The sequence below is a fragment of the Oreochromis niloticus genome, linkage group LG9, assembly GCF_001858045.2.
Source record: "Oreochromis niloticus isolate F11D_XX linkage group LG9, O_niloticus_UMD_NMBU, whole genome shotgun sequence".
NCBI lineage: Eukaryota > Metazoa > Chordata > Actinopteri > Cichliformes > Cichlidae > Oreochromis > Oreochromis niloticus.
Window position 1 is genome coordinate 2,963,112 of NC_031974.2, and position 19,916 is coordinate 2,983,027.

Genomic DNA, 19,916 nt, shown 5'->3' on the forward strand with positions numbered 1-19,916 from the left:
TAGACAGAGAGGGGATGATAAGGGTGGCTGGTGATGTCACAGTGGGTGGAGTTGGAGAGGAGGGACAAAGGGTGAACAGGTATAAGAGTGAGGTGAAAAGGAGATTTAGTCAGAGTAACTGAGCATGAAATACAGAGGAGTGCACCTCCTCATTCAGGTGATTCATCTACAGTAGAACAGTATCATTAGCTCTCACAGGTTACTCAAGCCCTGTAATGGTAACAGATCCAAGTCACTGGATCAAATGCAAAAGTTTGAACATTCAAGTAAAATGAAAGCAGCTAAAGTGAAAGCAGCAACGTAAGGTTCACTATCGGCATGCATGGTGAAGCAGTCAGCCAACCTTGTGATAATAAAGAGAAAACACTGATGGAAGTGGGTGTGGCTTAAATGAGCAGGCACAGGTCCATCTGAGGACTATGGCAGATCCTCACAGCCAGAGGTCGGAGGGTCACTGACAGACGGTTGTGCTGGAGTTAAGGAGAAGATTTATGGTGCAAGAAAAGAACTGACTTGGAGAAAGCAAAGATATGATCTGCAGAACTTCATACATGTTTATTGGAAACCAGTACGTACAGATAATATTGTGAAACTGACTAATTACAGACATGAACTGTTTGAAGGTTGATTTTTAAATATGCAAATGAGGCTTCATCTCGTTTAAGAAACACTGATTTGCATAACGTGGATATTATCTGCTTTCATCCCTGCGCTGTAAGAGAAAACGTGTTGTGGAAGCAAATCTTCAAACTGAGCATCTCACCTTACAATGACTTCTGGAAGACATGCCCATCACATGACTGCACCTGAACACATGCTGCAGGTTGTTTGGACCTGATCTTGGCTCAGTCTGATTCTTGCTCTCTCTGTCAATATAAATATATATTGATGTGCGTGTGTGTCTTCATACAAGTTTATATTTGTATGTGTGAATGTGTGTGTGAATGGGTGGATGACTGAATGTAGTGTAAAAAGCACTTTGGGGTCCGTAGGGACCAAGTAAAGCGCTATACAAATACAGGCCATTTACCATTTATTATTATTATTATTATTATTATTATTGTTATTTTTTTTTTAAACAAATATAGAGCCTGAACACATTAAAAACTAAATCCATGACCCAGAATCATTTGGAGCCTCTTCCCGGCTCACGCTAATCCAATTTCATCAAAAATAAATGCTCATACTGAGCCACAGTCAGTCGTCTCTTATATCTAAAGTCACAAAATACACTTTATATGTTAACATGAATAGATTTACTCTCCCTTTTTATTCTGTCTGGTGGTTTTTTGGGGGATCTTGGGGCCGTAGACCCAGAGAGTGATGTTCAGACCAACATCGCTCCATCACAGTGAGACTGGAGCAAACACAGAATCAGAGCTGGGCTTCTCTCTGATCCTGATTGAAATGATGGAGGTTTATTCTGACGAACATCACGACGTCCTGAGGAGGAAGACGTCACGCTCTGTAAACCTGTGAATTCAGATTCTAAAGACTGCTCTCAGGTCTGTATCTTTCTTCTTTGATTCTTCTAGAGTAGCTTTGCATGATTCAGAGATCAAAATGAGCCTTGTCTAAAGCCTTGTTATGCTCCGTCTAAAACAACCCCTAAAATCCCAGCTTCTTCTGATTGGGCCATTTCAGGAAGCCAGTGTGGTGATGAGCTCGTTATCTGACACATGGGTGGTGTTTCATCTCAACATCAGAGACTATGACTTTACTATTGTACCAGAAAACGAGAAAAAGCAGAACAGGTCCCCTTGATTGTGACGTCACACTGCGTCGCTGTTCTGAGACCGTCGGCACCCTCTGCAGGCTGCAGCACTCAAAAATACACCTGATTGTGCTGCCAGAGAGAAAATGAGACCATCACCACCAAAGAAAATCATTTTCTGTCTGTTGATCTGGACGTCTACGACGCTGTCCCAAAGACGAAAAGACGGATTTTAGAGCTTTTTCTAGTTTAGAGACAACAAGTCAGTGAGATTCAGTGTGAGTCTGATCGTTATAGCAGGGCCACAAACATGCTGACACACATGCAGAGTGACAGAAAACATCCAGAGGCTCGTCCTGTTAAATTCACCGTCGCCAGCTTCAGAACAGATTGGCTGCTTGTGTTTGATAAAAGGCCGAAATGAGGATGAGAGGCGAGCAGACGCCATCTTTATCATTATCTGCTGTCGGGACAACAGCCTCAGCTTCAGAGGATCTCACTGCTACGTGTTGGAAGAAGGTTGGCTAACTACACCACGTCTCCTGCAGCTCCTCTTGTTCTCGGTAAAATTCTTCTCTGTGGAGTAAATTTATCAAAACAAAACCACTGCAAACTTTGTCGTGCTCTCTAACTGCCTTTGTGCTTCACGCTCTCCATGTGCTTGATGATGCTGAGCTAGCCCGCTAACAGGTTAGCAGCCTCATAGGTGAAAACTGAGAAGGGCAAAAAACTATCAGGTTAATGGCTGAGTGGCTGGTTGCTAGCGGGCTAACAGGTTAGCGGGCCGATGGGCTCGGCGCTGCCATCAGGACATGATGCCGAACACGGGGTTGTGTCGACAGATGCTCGGCCCGATCTCGTCGTAGTCCTTCTTCGAGTGACACACCTGGAAAAACTCTGGCTGCAAACACAACAACATACAGTGTAAAAAAAGGTTAGAGGTTTGGAAGTGCAAAAACTTTATGGAACGGTTTTAAAAAGCGAGGACATTTTGTCTGATGTTCTTTCACAAAATCATGTTTTTGGTTTTCAAACTGTGTTTGAGCTGTCACAGTCTGGATGTTCTGACATCATCAGCCACTCCTCTGGTTCCTGGTCTCTCCAGAGGGGCCATCAGTTATAAACTGAATGCATATTGTATTCACTAAGACCTGATACCATAAACTCGTCAGGAAAGAGTTTACTGAGCAGGCTCATTTCCTCCAGCCACATATTGTTTAAGAAAATGCTTTGTGTGAAAGTAGAAGCACACAAAAGTTTTGGTTACCGTGGACGCCAACATGGAGCCTCCAAACCAGACGGCGTAACGCTGCATGTGATGTGAGACGACCTGAACCTCCATCGGCTTCGGCTGCCAACACACAAAAACACATCATCTGCATATAAACGATTAACATCACAAACAAACTGGGAACAAACCAGTAATCCAGTTAAATGCTGTCCAGGTAAAGGCTGTAACATTAAAGCCTAACTCTGCTCTGTGCTGTTATCTGCTGCACCAGGATCTGGTGACTATTAATCACAGGTGGCAAAACTACAGACAAGTACAGATACTACTGTTAAAAAATACTCCATTAAGTTCAAGTACTGATTGTAATTCTTTACTCAAGTAAAAGTGAAAAAGTACCGGCTCTGAAATGTACTTATCTGCTTAGCAATTTAATTAAAAACTTTTAAATACATTTTTTTTTATACTATAATCTTCACGTGTTTCATCCGAAGCACACTCTCTGTGTACTCACTACCTAATTTATAGCCAAAGTATTCACTTACTGTCTCTGTACTGTTTCGCTAGCTTAGCTTAGCTCGTAGCCGACTCGTTAGCCCCATGGCTACTTCACCTGTCCCTCCTGCACTTTCCTGCTCATTGTGTCAGATGTTTAGTTACTCCTCGGCCTCCTTTAGCAGTAATGATACCTGTAACAAATGTAGCATATTTGCAGCTCTGGAGGCCAGGATTACTGAATTGGAGACTCGGCTTCGCACCCTTCATTCACCCGTAGCTAGCCAGGCCCCTGTAGCTGGTGCAGCCGAAGATAGCGTAGGCCCCGCTAGCTGTTCCCCGGCAGACCCCAAGCAGCTGGGGAAAGAGGGCGGCTGGGTGATGGTGAGGAGGAAGCATAGTCCTAAACAGAAGCCCCAGGTACACCACCAACCTGTTCATGTGTCTAACCGTTTTTCCCCACTCGGCGACACACCCGACACACCCGCCGGGGGGTCAAACTCTGGTAATTGGTGATTCTGTTCTCAGACAGAGACACCGGCAACCATAGTCAATTGTCTTCCAGGGGCCAGAGCAGGCGACATTGAAGGAAATTTAAAACTGCTGGCTAAGGGTAAACGTAAATACAGTAAGATCATAATTCACGTCGGCAGTAATGACACCCGGTTACGCCAATCGGAGGTCACTAAAATCAATATTGAATCGGTGTGTAACTTTGCCAAAACAATGTCGGACTCTGTAGTTTTCTCTGGTCCCCTCCCCAATCAGACCAGGAGTGACATGTTTAGCCGCATGTTCTCCTTAAATTGCTGGCTGTCTGAGTGGTGTCCCAGAAACGATGTGGGCTTCATAGATAATTGGCAAACCTTCTGGAGGAAACCTGGTCTTGTTAGGAGAGACGGCATCCATCCCACTTTGGATGGAGCAGCTCTCATTTCTAGAAATATGGACCAATTTATTAAACCCCCCAAAATATGACTATCCAGAGTTGGGACCAGGAAGCAGAGTTGCAGTCTTACACGCCTCTCTGCAGCTTCTCTCCTCCTGCTACCCCCCCCAAAAACCCATCTCCATAGAGACTGTGTCAGCTCCCAAACAGACAAAAAACAAACTAAAAACCAGCAATAAACAATTTAAACATAAAAAATCACAAAGAAAGAACAATACAGTATCCACATCTGAACCAAAGAGTGAAACAGTGAAATGTGGATTATTAAATATTAGGTCTCTCTCCTCCAAGTCTCTGTTAGTACATGACTTAATAATTGATCAACAAATCGATTTACTCTGCCTTACAGAAACCTGGTTGCAGCAGGATGATTATGTTAGTTTAAATGAATCAACACCCCCGAGTCATTCTAACTACCAGAAACCTCGAAGCACAGGCCGAGGGGGCGGTGTGGCAGCAATTTTTCACACCAGTCTATTAATCAACCAAAGACCCAGACATACTTTTAATTCATTTGAAAGCCTGATGCTTAGCCTCGTCCACCCCAGCTGTAAAACTCAGAAACCAGACTTACTTCTTATCATCTATCATCCACCTGGGCCTTACACAGAGGTTCTCTCTGATTTCTCAGACTTTTTATCTGATTTAGTGCTCAGCTCAGATAAAATAATTATTGTGGGTGATTTTAACATCCATGTAGATGCTAAAAATGACAGCCTCAACATGGCATTTAATCTGTTATTAGACTCAATTGGCTTCTCTCAAAATGTAAAAGAACCCACCCACCACTTTAATCACACTCTAGATCTTGTTTTAACATATGGCATAGAAACTGGACATTTAACAGTGTTTCCTGAAAACCCTCTGCTGTCTGATCATTTCCTGATAACATTTACATTTACAATAATTGATTACACAGCAGTGGAGAGTAGACTTTATCACAGTAGATGTCTTTCTGAAAGTGCTGTAACTAAGTTTAAGAATATAATCCACCCACTGTTATCATCTTCAATGCCCTGTACCAACACAGAGCAGAGCAGCTATCTGAACGCTACTCCAACAGAGGTCGATTATCTTGTTAATAATTTTACCTCCTCACTACGTACGACTCTGGATACTGTAGCTCCTGTGAAAACTAAGGTCTCAAATCCGAAGTACCTGACTCCGTGGTATAATTCTCAAACACGTAGCCTAAAGCAGATAACTCGTAAGCTGGAGAGGAAATGGCGTGTCACAAATTTAGAGGATCATCATTTAGCCTGGAGAAATAGTTTGCTGCTTTATAAGAAAGCCCTCCGCAAAGCCAGAACATCTTACTATTCATCACTGATTGAAGAAAATAAGAACAACCCCAGGTTTCTAACAGACTCCAATTTGTTCATGTAAATGGAGAGTCCTCTTCACACACTAAGGTCAATTATGGAGTTCCACAGGGTTCAGTGCTAGGACCAATTCTATTTACATTATACATGCTTCCCTTAGGCAGCATCATTAGAAGACATAACATAAATTTTCACTGCTATGCAGATGACACGCAGCTCTATCTGTCCATGAAGCCGGGTAACACAGACCAATTAGTTAAACTGCAGGAATGTCTTAAAGACATAAAGACCTGGATGGCCGCTAACTTTCTGCTTCTTAATTCAGATCAAACTGAGGTTATTGTACTCGGACCTGAAAATCTTAGAAATATGGTATCTAAGCAGATTCTTACTCTGGATGGTATTACCTTGGCCTCCAGTAACACTGTGAGGAACCTTGGAGTCATTTTTGACCAGGACATGTCCTTCAACACACATATTAAACAAATATGTAAGACTGCTTTCTTCCATTTGTGCAACATCTCTAAAATTAGAAATATCCTGTCTCAGAGTGATGCTAAAAAACTAGTTCATGCATTCATTACTTCCAGGCTGGACTACTGTAATTCTTTATTATCAGGATGTCCTAAAAACTCCCTGAAAAGTCTTGAGTTAATCCAAAATGCTGCAGCAAGAGTCCTGACAGGGACTAGAACGAGAGAGCAGATTTCTCCTGTTTTGACTTCCCTTCATTGGCTTCCTGTTAAATCCAGAATTGAATTCAAAATCCTGCTCCTCACATACAAGGTCTTAAATAATCAGGCCCCATCTAATCTTAATGACCTTGTAGTACCATATCACCCTATTAGAGCACTTCGCTCTCACACTGCAGGCCTACTTGTTGTTCCTACAGTATTTAAAAGTAGAATGGGAGGCAGAGCCTTCAGTTTTCAGGCCCCTCTTCTGTGGAACCAGCTTCCAGTTTGGATTCAGGAGACAGACACTATCTCTACTTTCAAGATTAGGCTTCAAACTTTCCTTTTTGCTAAAGCATATAGTTAGGGCTGGACCAGGTGACCCTGAATCCTCCCTTAGTTATGCTGCAATAGACGTAGGCTGCCGGGGATTCCCATGATGCATTGAGTTTTTCCTTTCCAGTCACCTTTCTCACTCACTATGTGTTAACAGACCTCTCTGCATCGAATCATATCTGTTATTAATCTCTGTCTCTCTTCCACAGCATGTCTTTATCCTGTTTTCCTTCTCTCACCCCAACCAATCACAGTAGATGGCCCCGCCCCTCCCTGAGCCTGGTTCTGCCGGAGGTTTCTTCCTGTTAAAAGGGAGTTTTTCCTTCCTACTGTCGCCAAAGTGCTTGCTCATAGGGGGTCATATGATTGTTGGGTTTTTCTCTGTATTTATTATTGTAGGATCTACCTTACAGTATAAAGCACCTTGAGGTGACTGCTGTTGTGTCTGAGTAAATAAAATTGAATTGAATTTTAAACAGGAACATGTGCACAGTCAGAGGGTGAAGTGGATTCAGCAGGTGGGGAACCTAAAGTCAGCTGTAATGGCTCAGTGTGGGGAAAAGAACCAAACTCACAATCATTTCCACTGAGAGCTCCAGTAGATGTTCTTAGTGTGCAGGTTGTGATCAGCTGACCTGCTGCTCTCTGTGGATGTACACACCTGGATTCAACCAGATGTGAGCAGATGTTTCCTGAGCTGTCCTGGCTGATTTCATCCTCTACACTGACAGTACACAGTTTATGCTATCTTTATTAGACAGTCACTGTGCAGCAGTCACACACTGGTCTTTACTTTAAAGCCATCACAGTACAAACTCACCTGTTTATCCTGCACTAACCTGCAGCCTTTAAATAACACAGTTAGTCTGCTTCAGTTTGATTAGTAGCAGGTTTAACATCATGAGAACTTCCATGTGAGCTTTAAATGAGCATCCTTCCCTTAAACTCTAAGCTCTCTTCTTCCTCTCCTTTCCTTCTTTCTTATCTTTCTCCATCTCTGAGTGAACTTAGCTCTCGGTCTTTTCTCTCCCTGTGAAAAAGCAGCTGCACCTTTAGCACACTGTGAGACAAACTGCACACAGACAGTTTGTGTGTTTGCTGATGTTTGTTAAGCTTCATTTCAAATTACCTGACAGTAGGGCTGCTCAATTAATCGAATTTTAATCTCGATTACGATCTGGGTTTTCAACGATCATTAAAAATGACTGAGCCGATTATTAGCACCTCCCTCGTGCTTTACTCTCGCGCTGCTCCGTGTGGCAAATCGAGCACACCTCTCTGTGTTTCGAACACGCGTCACAAGAGGACCCGAGGGAAGCGGGTAAAACGACTTCAGTGGTAGGAAACCAATGTTCCCTCTAAGCTGCGCACGTGCGCAATTGCGCACTGCTGGCACGGTCTCTGCGCACAGAAAATCTGTGTTGCGCACAAAAAAAATCTAACCTGAATTGAAATTAAAATAAATACTTTAACAATTCTGTTTTGCAGTGTTAGTCAGTGAGTGACTGGCTGCTCCTGTATGGGATTAGAACGATGCCACCTTATCCTGTAGTCCAGCCAATAATGCGATTCACATTCGTATATACGCAGCCAATCAACATCGCTGACAGGCTATGACAGCGTCCTTATGTGCCGACACCGGTGTTTTAGCTAGCAAAGCGGTGTGGCTGATGTGGAGTGAAGCCACGTTAATGACAACGTGTCCAACCATTGGAGATGTGAGCAGGACAGACGGAACAACTGACGGAAAAAGTGTGGACTTTATACCAGTTTTTAAATTGTGTTGATCGGCCACGTAAAACCAGAGTTATGATAAAAATATCTGCAATGTTTGGTTTTCTTCCTGAATACTGTCGTTGTTTATATTTACTGCGGGAAGAAACGGTAAAAACGGCGTTTTATAAGGAAAACCTCGAAAGCCTGTGAGCAAAAACAACACCAAAAAACCCCCACCCTTTCCTATTGGTCGAAAAAAGTACCGTGTCGACCAATCAAAAAATGATATGGCAACGTGGCATCTAGTTGTTAAGAAACGGGGGGAAGTTTTAGGAGTGACGGCGGTGTTCTGAGATGTGAGAGATTTGAGACGTTTAGCGCAAATCTTGTGTAGTTTTTGGAGCAGCACAAATAATTTGTGTGGCATCAGATTTGATGCAGAACAGCTGATTGTTCTGTAAATAGTTTGAAATGTTTATTTAAAAACGCCTTGGCTGCATTAAAAAAAATAAATAGCTGCAAAAAACTTTGTTGTTTGCCAAACTGAGTTACTTTTTTGAAGTAGTAGCTATATAATTAATTGCCCAGCATTGGTCATTATATGCTGTATTTTGCAGACAGAGTTACGGACTCTCTCCCAGACCACAGACTCATAATACAAGTCAGAGCTTTATGAAAAAAAAAAGAAAGAAAGAAAGTTGTGTTTTCAAAATTGGAGTTCAAGTTATTTTTACTTCCAATAGTGTTAACATACTACACAGGTCATGAACAGGATTTTTTAAATTTTCATTGTAAGTGGGCTAAAGCAGTTAATTAAAAGTCGTCTAACATAAATGTAAATGCTGTAATTTGATTATTTTAATAAACCGTAACTTGGATGGATTCGATGCTGGCGTGACCACAGTGCACACGTCTGATGTCGCTCACAGTGGTCCAAGGGACGCTCAGGGAGTTTGTGTGTTCGCTCAGACACATGAAATATTAGAGGGAACATTGGTGGAAACATTATGGGTTCGCGGAGTCAGACGTGGATCAAATATTGTGCAGTATTTTGAAGTTCACTAAACATAGATGTTTACATTTTTCATTTATTTTTTATATTGCAAACATTTGCACTGTAATCAGTATTTGCACACTATTTTAGATTATTTTTTGACAGTCTTTAAAGCCATTATTCAACACATTGTTATTGTTAAATAAATATCGTCAAATAATCGAGATCTCAATTTCAGTGAAAATAATCGTGATTATCATTTTTGCCATAATCGAGCAGCCCTACATACAGTAAGAAAGTTTTGCTCGCTTCTCTTCAGTAGGGATAGCTAAATGCTAAACATACGGACACCTGCACTCCACTTTAAACCCAGAGTATAAACTACAGATAAACCTAAAGTCATGATCCTGTTTGAAAATGTAAGGAGTAGAAAGTACTCAAGTACAGATAGCTGAAAATTCTACTTAAGTACAAAGTATTTGTACTTAAGTAGAATTTTATTTCCCACCTCTGCTATTAATAGGAAGGTGATTCCAGCTGGGACCAGCATGGGACCAGCACTGATCTGGACTGTGGAGGAGCTCAGTGGGGACCAGTTTCAGCCTTTTGACTGAAACAGTTCCACACAAAGACGAGCTTTACCTGAAGCTGACCAATGTTAAAAACCTCTGCTTCCAGATGTGTTTGGGTCATAGAAGTCTGGATTGGCCTGCACATGCTGGTCAGGCTCACCTTTATCCGTCCTCCGCTTAGCTCTTCGCTCAGCTTCAGCCGAGCATCCACCACCCTCTTCAGGTCCCTCTGCAGCCGTCGGCCAAAGTCTCTGAACATGGTGGAACCTCCAGAGAGCACGATGTTCTGATGGACACAGAAGACTCGCACAGCTTCAGCAAATCCTCAGCCTCAGTCATTCACAACAAATCTACACGCCCCGACCCACCAATGACCCTGAACTGGATAAGTTGTCAAGAAAATGGATGTAACTTATCAGAACTCATCCAAAACCCACAGTGGTTTTTGCACAAATACACCAAGAGATATAACAACCATGTGTGTGCATTTGTAATGATTACACACTCGTGAATTACCTTGTAGAGCGGTCTGCGCACATCAATTGGACAGCTCTGGATGACCTCATCAACGACATCAGAGATAGGCTGCATGAAGTCTGGATTAGCAAACTGGAGAACACATATTCACATGTCATGTATTATTATTTATGTTATTTTGATTTTATCAGCATGAACTGGCATTAGAACAGAGCAGCTGTGGGGTTCCTCAGGGTTCTGTTCTTGAGCCTTTACATTTTCAAACTATATGAAGCTCAGTTAATTTGTTACTTTTATTCATTTTTGTGTACTGAATGAAAATAGATTGGAGCAAAATGTAAATACAAAAAGACTGTGTTGTAACCTCGGGGTGGAAGAAGATCTCAGGGCCCAGGAAGCGTTCGTAGCCCACGTCAATATGGAAGGCGGTCTTACTGATGGCGTTGACTCCTCTGTACTGTTTGATCCACTTTCCTGGGTCAGAGTCATACTTTGTGAACTCCTTTACGATGTCCGGACAGATGTAACAGTATCGCTCCTACACTCATAAGTACACACAAATACACACTAAAGTACACAGGAGTACAGACAGGAAGACAGAAGAGGAGGAGCACTCTGGTACCTTCACGGCCTTGGCGGTCTCCAGAGACTGCTCCGGTGGGATCCCCACTTCTCGGTCTCTAAGCAGCTGTTGGATGAAGAAAGTGATGTCCCGCCCTGCTATGGGGATGTGTTTTATACAGCTGCCAATCACGTAGCCCTCAGCCTGTGACACATGAGCCGACCGGTCAGTCAGTAGAGCGGCTCAAACCCCGCCCCTTCTGTTTCAGGTGGGTGTGTTTCTCACCACGGGGATGGCGTGTGTGACGCCGTCTCCGCTGTCGATCACAACGCCGGTCAGAGTCCTCTGTCCAACCTGCCGGGATGTCCAGGACGCCGCCAACGCCAGCACCGCCTGATGGAGAGACGCACTTTACGCCACAGGGTCCTGGAACCTTCTCCAGGATTCTGGAATGTGCTGGAAGTTGTTTAAGGATATCAGCGTGTCTCACCTGTACTGCGATGTAGAGTCCAGGTATGTTGAAAGTCTCAAACATGATCTCAGCCAAATACTCCCTGTTCTCTGGAGTGTTGAGAGGAGGCTCTGTCTGCACACACACACACACACACACACACACACATACACACACAGACACACACATAGACACAAAAACACAAACACACACACAGACACACACACAGACACACACACACACACACAGACACACACACAGACACACACATAGACACAAAAACACAAACACACACAGAGACACACACACACACACATACACACACACATTGTATTTACAGAGCACCATATCCGTGACACTGCTCTGTGGTAGAGTATCACTTCCTGTTCCTGCTCAAACACAGTGGTGTTTCTGAGTAGCTTTTCTGCTTAGCAATTTAATTAAAAACTTTTAAATACATTCTTTTTTCATAGTATAATCTTCACATGCTTCATCTGAATCACCCTTTCTGTGTACTCACTACCTAATTTATAGCCAAAGTATTCACTCACTGTCTCTGTACTGTTTCGCTAGCTTAGCTTAGCTCGTAGCCGACTCGTTAGCACCATGGCTACTTCACCTGTCCCTCCTGCACTTTCCTGCTCATTGTGTCAGATGTTTAGCTACTCCTCGGCCTCCTTTAGCAGTAATGATACCTGTAACAAATGTAGCATATTTGCAGCTCTGGAGGCCAGGATTACTGAATTGGAGACTCGGCTTCGCACCCTTCATTCACCCGTAGCTAGCCAGGCCCCTGTAGCTGGTGCAGCCGAAGATAGCGTAGGCCCCGCTAGCTGTTCCCCGGCAGACCCCAAGCAGCTGGGGAAAGAGGGCGGCTGGGTGACGGTGAGGAGGAAGCATAGTCTTAAACTGAAGCCCCAGGTACACCACCAACCTGTTCATGTGTCTAACCGTTTTTCCCCACTCGGCGACACACCCGCCGGGGGTCAAACTCTGGTAATTGGTGATTCTGTTCTCAGACATGTGAAGCTAGAGACACCGGCAACCATAGTCAATTGTCTTCCAGGGGCCAGAGCAGGCGACATTGAAGGAAATTTAAAACTGCTGGCTAAGGGTAAACGTAAATACAGTAAGATCATCATTCACGTCGGCAGTAATGACATCCGGTTACGCCAATCGGAGGTCACTAAAATCAATATTGAATCGGTGTGTAACTTTGCCAAAACAATGTTGGACTCTGTAGTTTTCTCTGGTCCCCTCCCCAATCAGACCAGGAGTGACATGTTTAGCCGCATGTTCTCCTTAAATTGCTGGCTGTCTGAGTGGTGTCCCAGAAACGATGTGGGCTTCATAGATAATTGGCAAACCTTCTGGAGGAAACCTGGTCTTGTTAGGAGAGACGGCATCCATCCCACTTTGGATGGAGCAGCTCTCATTTCTAGAAATATGGACCAATTTATTAAACCCCCCAAAATATGACTATCCAGAGTTGGGACCAGGAAGCAGAGCTGCAGTCTTACACGCCTCTCTGCAGCTTCTCTCCTCCTGCTAGCCCCCCAAAAACCCATCTCCATTGAGACTGTGTCAGCTCCCAAACAGACAAAAGACAAACTAAAAACCAGCAACAAACAACTTAAACATAAAAAATCAAAAAGAAAGAACAATACAGTATCCACATCTGAACCAAAGAGTAAAACAGTGAAATGTGGATTATTAAATATTAGGTCTCTCTCCTCCAAGTCTCTGTTAGTACATGACTTAATAATTGATCAACAAATCGATTTACTCTGCCTTACAGAAACCTGGTTGCAGCAGGATGAGTATGTTAGTTTAAATGAATCAACACCACCGAGACATTCAAACTACCCAAAAACTATCCCAAAAGAACCCACCACTTTAATCACACTCTAGATCTTGTTTTAACATATGGCATAGAAACTGGACATTTAACAGTGTTTCCTGAAAACCCTCTGCTGTCTGATCATTTCCTGATAACATTTACATTTACAATAACTGATTACACAGCAGTGGAGAGTAGACTTTATCACAGTAGATGTCTTTCTGAAAGTGCTGTAACTAAGTTTAAGAATATAATCCACCCACTGTTATCATCTTCAATGCCCTGTACCAACATAGAGCAGAGCAGCTATCTGAACGCTACTCCAACAGAGGTCGATTATCTTGTTAATAATTTTACCTCCTCACTACGTACGACTCTGGATACTGTAGCTCCTGTGAAAACTAAGGTCTCAAATCCGAAGTACCTGACTCTGTGGTATAATTCTCAAACACGTAGCCTAAAGCAGATAACTCGTAAGCTGGAGAGGAAATGGCGTGTCACAAATTTAGAGGATCATCATTTAGCCTGGAGAAATAGTTTGCTGCTTTATAAGAAAGCCCTCCGCAAAGCCAGAACATCTTACTATTCATCACTGATTGAAGAAAATAAGAACAACCCCAGGTTTCTCTTCAGCACTGTAGCCAGGCTGACAAACAGTCAGAGCTCTACTGAGCCAACCATCCCTTTAACGTTAACTAGTAATGACTTCATGAACTTCTTCACAAATAAAATTTTTATCATTAGAGAAAAAATTACCAATAATCATCCCACAGATGTAATATTATCTACAGCTACTTTTAGTACCATCGATGTTAAGTTAGACTCTTTTTCTCCAATTGATCTTTCTGAGTTAACTTCAATAATTAATTCCTCCAAACCATCAACGTGTCTTTTAGACCCCATTCCTACAAAACTGCTCAAAGAAGTCCTGCCATTAATTAATGCTTCAATCTTAAATATGATCAACCTATCTCTAATAATCGGCTATGTACCACAGGCCTTCAAGCTGGCTGTAGTTAAACCTTTACTTAAAAAACATCTCTAGACCCAGCAGTCTTAGCTAATTATAGGCCAATCTCCAACCTTCCTTTCATATCAAACATCCTTGAAAGAGTAGTTGTCAAACAGCTAACAGATCATCTGCAGAGGAATGGCTTATTTGAAGAGTTTCAGTCAGGTTTCAGAGCTCATCACAGCACAGAAACAGCTTTAGTGAAGGTTACAAATGATCTTCTTATGGCCTCTGACAGTGGACTCATCTCTGTGCTTGTCCTGCTAGACCTCAGTGCAGCGTTCGATACTGTTGACCATAATATCCTATTAGAGCGATTAGAACATGCTGTAGGTATTACAGGTACTGCACTGCAGTGGTTTGTATCATATCTATCTAATAGACTCGAATTTGTAGGACTGCAGGCCTACTTGTTGTTCCTAGAGTATTTAAAAGTAGAATGGGAGGCAGAGCCTTCAGTTTTCAGGCCCCTCTTCTGTGGAACCAGCTTCCAGTTTGGATTCAGGAGACAGACACTATCTCTACTTTCAAGATTAGGCTTCAAACTTTCCTTTTTGCTAAAGCATATAGTTAGGGCTAGACCAGGTGACCCTGAATCCTCCCTTAGTTATGCTGCAATAGACGTAGGCTGCCGGGGATTCCCATGATGCATTGAGTTTTTCCTTTCCAGTCACCTTTCTCACTCACTATGTGTTAATAGACCTCTCTGCATCGAATCATATCTGTTATTAATCTCTGTCTCTCTTCCACAGCATGTCTTTATCCTGTTTTCCTTCTCTCACCCCAACCGGTCGCAGCAGATGGCCCCGCCCCTCCCTGAGCCTGGTTCTGCCGGAGGTTTCTTCCTGTTAAAAGGGAGTTTTTCCTTCCCACTGTCGCCAAAGTGCTTGCTCATAGGGGGTCATATGATTGTTGGGTTTTTCTCTGTATATGTTATTGTGCGATCTACTGTACAATATAAAGCGCCTTGAGGCGACTTTTGTTGTGATTTGGCGCTATATAAATAAAATTGAATTGAATTGAATTGAATTGAGGTAAAGACGCTACAATAATGCAGATAAAACCTCGACAATCACATGACCCCTACGAGCGAGTGCTTTGGTGACCGTGGGAAGGAAGAAACCTCCAGCAGAGCCTTTTTCACGGCTCAGGATCCTGCTCTCAGCTCGAGGTTCGGTTTAACAGTGGGTTTTAAACTGCCGGTAACTGTAGCAACAGCACTAAGGCCTCATCAGTGTTAGCTTCAGTCAAAGAGCTGAAGAACTTCCTGAAGAATGAAACAGAATACAACACAAACACTGTGAGAGTGTACCATGAGGAAGCTGTGGTCCTCAGGTTCAGCTCGCAGGTACTTGAAGATGACCTGCTCCATAAACTTCTCCATCAGGTCCCAGTCCTCCACCATCCCGTGTCGGATTGGCCACTAAACAGCAAACCAGCAGGACGGAGAACGGCAGCAAACCAAACCAGTCAGCTTTCATTTACATCTCGTTGCACAAACAGAGGTCCTGCTTCTTTTCCTTCTCCTACCTTGGTTGCATAGTTGGGTTTCTCTACGGCTTCATCGCCGATGTAGAAGTCCAGGTCATCGACTCCTCGTACAAGCCTCCTCTGGGCCTGCTCTCCCACGCTCGCCGACTCTTTGATTGCAATACCTGGTGCATGCCATTAACACAACCATAAACATACGTGAGTCACGGTTTTCACTGGTTACACCAGAATAAACCACTGAAAAGTTTATTATGGCTACTCAAGGCACAAAGTGCCAGGATGGGGGGTTAAACACACGGTTTGTTTAGTCTGCAGCTGACAGCGAGGAACACACGTGGAACAGTTAACCTGACCTGACCGTCTGCATCGCTCACAGGGAGAGCCTGCAGTGCATCAGTGTGTAATGTACAGTAATCTCACACATTTATTAATTGTGAAACTCTGCAGCAGTTAATAACCAGGCTCGCCTCCTGTTGGCACATTTACACATGTGGGTAACTGAGTACTGACATGCTGCATGATGGGAAATCAGTCATCAAAGCAGACTTCAGAATCTCTCGCCAACAGCCTTCAGCTGACTGTTGGTGTATACATGAAACTGAACTGAGTAACGGCTCTCCATGAAGGAGGTGATAGAGGCCGTGATGAAAGCACAACCTCATATCCAAACTGTCACGCGCTCCGAAACTTTCGGTTGGTCCAGTTTTAGTGTGATCACGATATCTGGAACCTGTTTGCATTTAGACTTGATGCAGCGCCCGGATGGCAGCGTGTCAGGAGGTTAATGATGTGATGGAGTGTGCAGCACTGGACCATAAAGCTCTCTCTGACACATTTAAGTTGCATCCACGCTGGAACCAGTTGGCCCATCACATATTGTTTTGTAGCCGACCACTTCAAAGCGTTCCAGGCTCCGGTTGCCTAGGTGACCCTCTAATGTATTTACTACCAGGTCATATGTCACTCAGTGGTATTCTTCGCTGTCATTGGGTAGACCCTTGAGTTGCTTGCCTCCAAGTTGAGGAGAGAACATCACAGATCTGCACACTTCACATCTTTGGCCCTTTCTTCATCCACAGGCGCTTGAAGTGGCCAAAGATGGTTCGCTCGTTACTGAGAATACCTTCCAGTGAGTGTGCAGCTTTAGACTGGTTGGTTCTGGCTTGGAACTGATGTCACAGTTATCTTATTGGGAGAACTGGGACAAAAGGTGTTCCACAGGGGTCAGTACTTGGCTCTGACCTATTCACTTGGTACATAAATAACCTGGCATCACTGACTAACAGCAGCTCTATTCATTACTATGCTGGGGATACTGTGGTGTACTCATTCACACCTTCTACTGACAAAGCCTTGAACTACCATTCATCCATTTTTATCAACCATTTACCGAGTTTAGAGATGCTGGAGCCTTTCCCAGCTATCACAGGGGGAAAGCTGCAGCCTATCAGAGGGCTGCTCTGAACCTAAAAACTGTTTGTTTGGTCATTTCAAAGGTGTGATTAGATTTAAGCTTCTCTAAATCCTGAGAACATTAACTAGATATTGTAAGAACCTTAATGTGTGGTTAGATGAAGACTTATATTTTTATACTTATGTGGAAGAACTGATGAAGACGCAGAGTTAGGTTCACTTTCAGTTTTAGAAACAGAAAATGAAACTAACTTAACCTTAACTATCTGTCCGTCTGTCTGTCGTTGCTGTGAGATGCTTACAGGACGGCATGATGAACTGTGGCTCGGTGTTTCCTGCATAGCCGATCTTTGTGTATCTGCAGCCACACAGACAGAATCAACAGTTAGACATAAAGGTTCTCAACATCTGGCTGTGGGTCCAAATACGGCCTCTGTGGAAAACAGTGGAGTGATTCGCAGCAGACATTTATAAATTCAGTTTTGCACATAAAACATTGATAAAACGTCAGGAAATTAGTCAACAAACAGAGATGTGACCGATTACTGCTTTGTCTTTGACCTCTATGTAATCATTCAGTTCATGTAGAAAATGATGAGCAACAGTAACAATAATCAGGATCTGAAGCACTGAAACATCACTTCAATCACTTCAGCAGTTTGACTTCAGGAGCGTTTGCCTGATGACACTCACAGAGTTTGAGTCATTTTTACTGCAGACCTGCACTTAGGATGATATACTTTTACCTCACCACAGTAACTGTAGTAACTGTAAAGTAACTGTAGTATTTTCACTACATCAAAAAAACATGAACAAAAAAATGACACATGTTCCATTAAACTGAGTTCTGACAAATAAATCATGAAAGATTAAAAATGAACTGAGCTGGCTGTGATTACTGGATAGACCCAGACATCTAATACCTGACCCTGGGATCAGTTCTAATACCTGACCCTGGACCCTGGGACCCCTTTCCAAAGCCAGGCCAAACTGATCTGGGACCTGCTCTGAGTGTTTTTGGCTGTTATGCGTGCGTTCATGGTTGACAGTCAGCTCGGTGTCACCCTTTAAACGCCTGCAGCCGTGAGCTATTTCTAAAGACCCCACGATGTCACGTTGGCTCGGGGGCACAGACCGACGTCGAGGCTGAAGGAGATCACGTGATCTCTGATTCTGAACAGCCAGCCGGGCTCACACAAGGGGAAGGGGGGGGTCAGTGTGCAGCTGTCCCACATTCACACTGTAGCCCAGAATAGATTGCACACAGACTGCTCCACAACTTCACCTGAACCTCCACCCAACCAGCAGCTCCAGCAGCAGCAGCTGGATGAACATGTGGAACAGCAGGACCTCAGTGTAAGCACCGCCCCTCACCTGCCCCGATCACCTGATCATCACAGCGCATTTACCTCCAGCCGCTGGTGGACAATTCCACGAGCCAGTTTTTATTTTGGTGAACTGTCCCTTTAAACACACGCACACGCACGCACGCACCCACGCACACACCCTCACTCCACATACATGATGCTGTTCACAAAAACACATGACGTCACATGTACTGCCACTGCGCGCGTGTGTGTGTGTGCGCGTGTCCTGACCCGGTCCCGCAGTCTATCACGCACGGGGGCAGCTGCAGGGACATGGCGCGGTCCTGCTCGGTCCGGCCCGCAGAGCTCGGTGTCGGTGTCGGTGGTCGAGGCGGAGTCCGGTGTGTGATGGTGGGAGGAGCGCGTCCGCTCTGCGTGCGTGAGCGTGCGTGAGCGTATGTGTGTGCGCGAGCACTTCCGGGTCGGAGGGAGAGCTGGAGAAAATAGAAACAGATGACGCGGCCCCGGTAACCGGAGTCTGTGCTGCGTTCACGTGATGTGCGTAAATGAGATCGCTGCTGTTCACAGCGTAGAGAATGAAAGAGAGGAGGAGGAGGCTCTGATTGGCTCATCCTGCTTCCAAAATGTCAATAAATGGGCACTTTGAACTTTTAAATAAAGTTTATTGACGACAATGACGCGCTCGGTGTGATGAGGCGGGACGTCCAGCAGGGGGCGGCAAACACTCACAGCAGCTTCTCTCATTACTGCAGTACGACTACAACAGTACTTCAAACTTTGCTTCTGATACAACATATACTGTGTATACTATAGATACTGTGGTACTACAGATACTGTGGTACTGCACTGGTTAATAAACTAAGATTCAAGATTCTTTATTTGTCACGTGCATGGTTATACAGGTATAACACGCAGTGAAATGTGACCGTGCGGAGCGGTCAAGAAGGCGTCTGGACGTGGCCGCGCCATCTTGATCTAAGCAGTATAGGACTCAGCAGCTCACTGTGCACCTGGATACTGGACTTCCCAAGAGACAGAACGTCAGGATGGGAGAGCACACCTCCTCCACCCTCTGTCTGAACGTAGGTGTCCCACAGGGAACAAGGTGATCTGAGTGCTCCACCCTGTACATTGATGGAGAAAGCTTTAAGTTTCTCAGAGTCCACACCTCAGCCGACCTTAGCTGATCCACAAACATTTCCCACCAGGTAGGAAAAGCATAAGAGAGGATGTACTTCCTCAGGAAGCTGCGTCAATTACTCCCAGAGACTGCTAATTAACTTCTAGTGCTCCACCATCGAGAGCCTTCTGACCTACTGCTGCTACTCTGGTTCAACTGCTG

General features: G+C 44.1%; 1 protein-coding gene across 6 annotated transcripts; it reads right to left on the minus strand.

Annotated features, from left to right (window-relative positions):
- Positions 1–529: 529 nt before the first annotated feature.
- On the minus strand, positions 530–19,435 carry actr3b (actin related protein 3B). Of its 6 annotated transcripts, none has more exons than XM_003457168.4 (12): positions 18,845–19,384; positions 17,549–17,604; positions 15,873–15,997; positions 15,655–15,765; positions 11,530–11,625; positions 11,325–11,432; positions 11,100–11,243; positions 10,842–11,015; positions 10,517–10,609; positions 10,161–10,286; positions 2,982–3,065; positions 530–2,615 (listed from the first exon to the last, which is right to left on the minus strand). In XM_003457168.4, exons 1-12 carry the CDS (start codon positions 19,183–19,185, stop codon positions 2,520–2,522), a joined length of 1,554 nt encoding a protein of 517 aa, XP_003457216.2. In that variant the 5' UTR covers positions 19,186–19,384; the 3' UTR covers positions 530–2,519. The 6 variants fall into 6 exon arrangements, with proteins under 6 accessions (XP_003457216.2, XP_025766194.1, XP_025766193.1 ...); XM_025910409.1 differs by lacking the exon at positions 18,845–19,384 and adding an exon at positions 18,656–18,830; XM_025910408.1 differs by lacking the exon at positions 15,655–15,765 and having other exon boundaries at positions 18,845–19,394.
- Between the last annotated feature and the right edge of the window lie 481 nt (positions 19,436–19,916).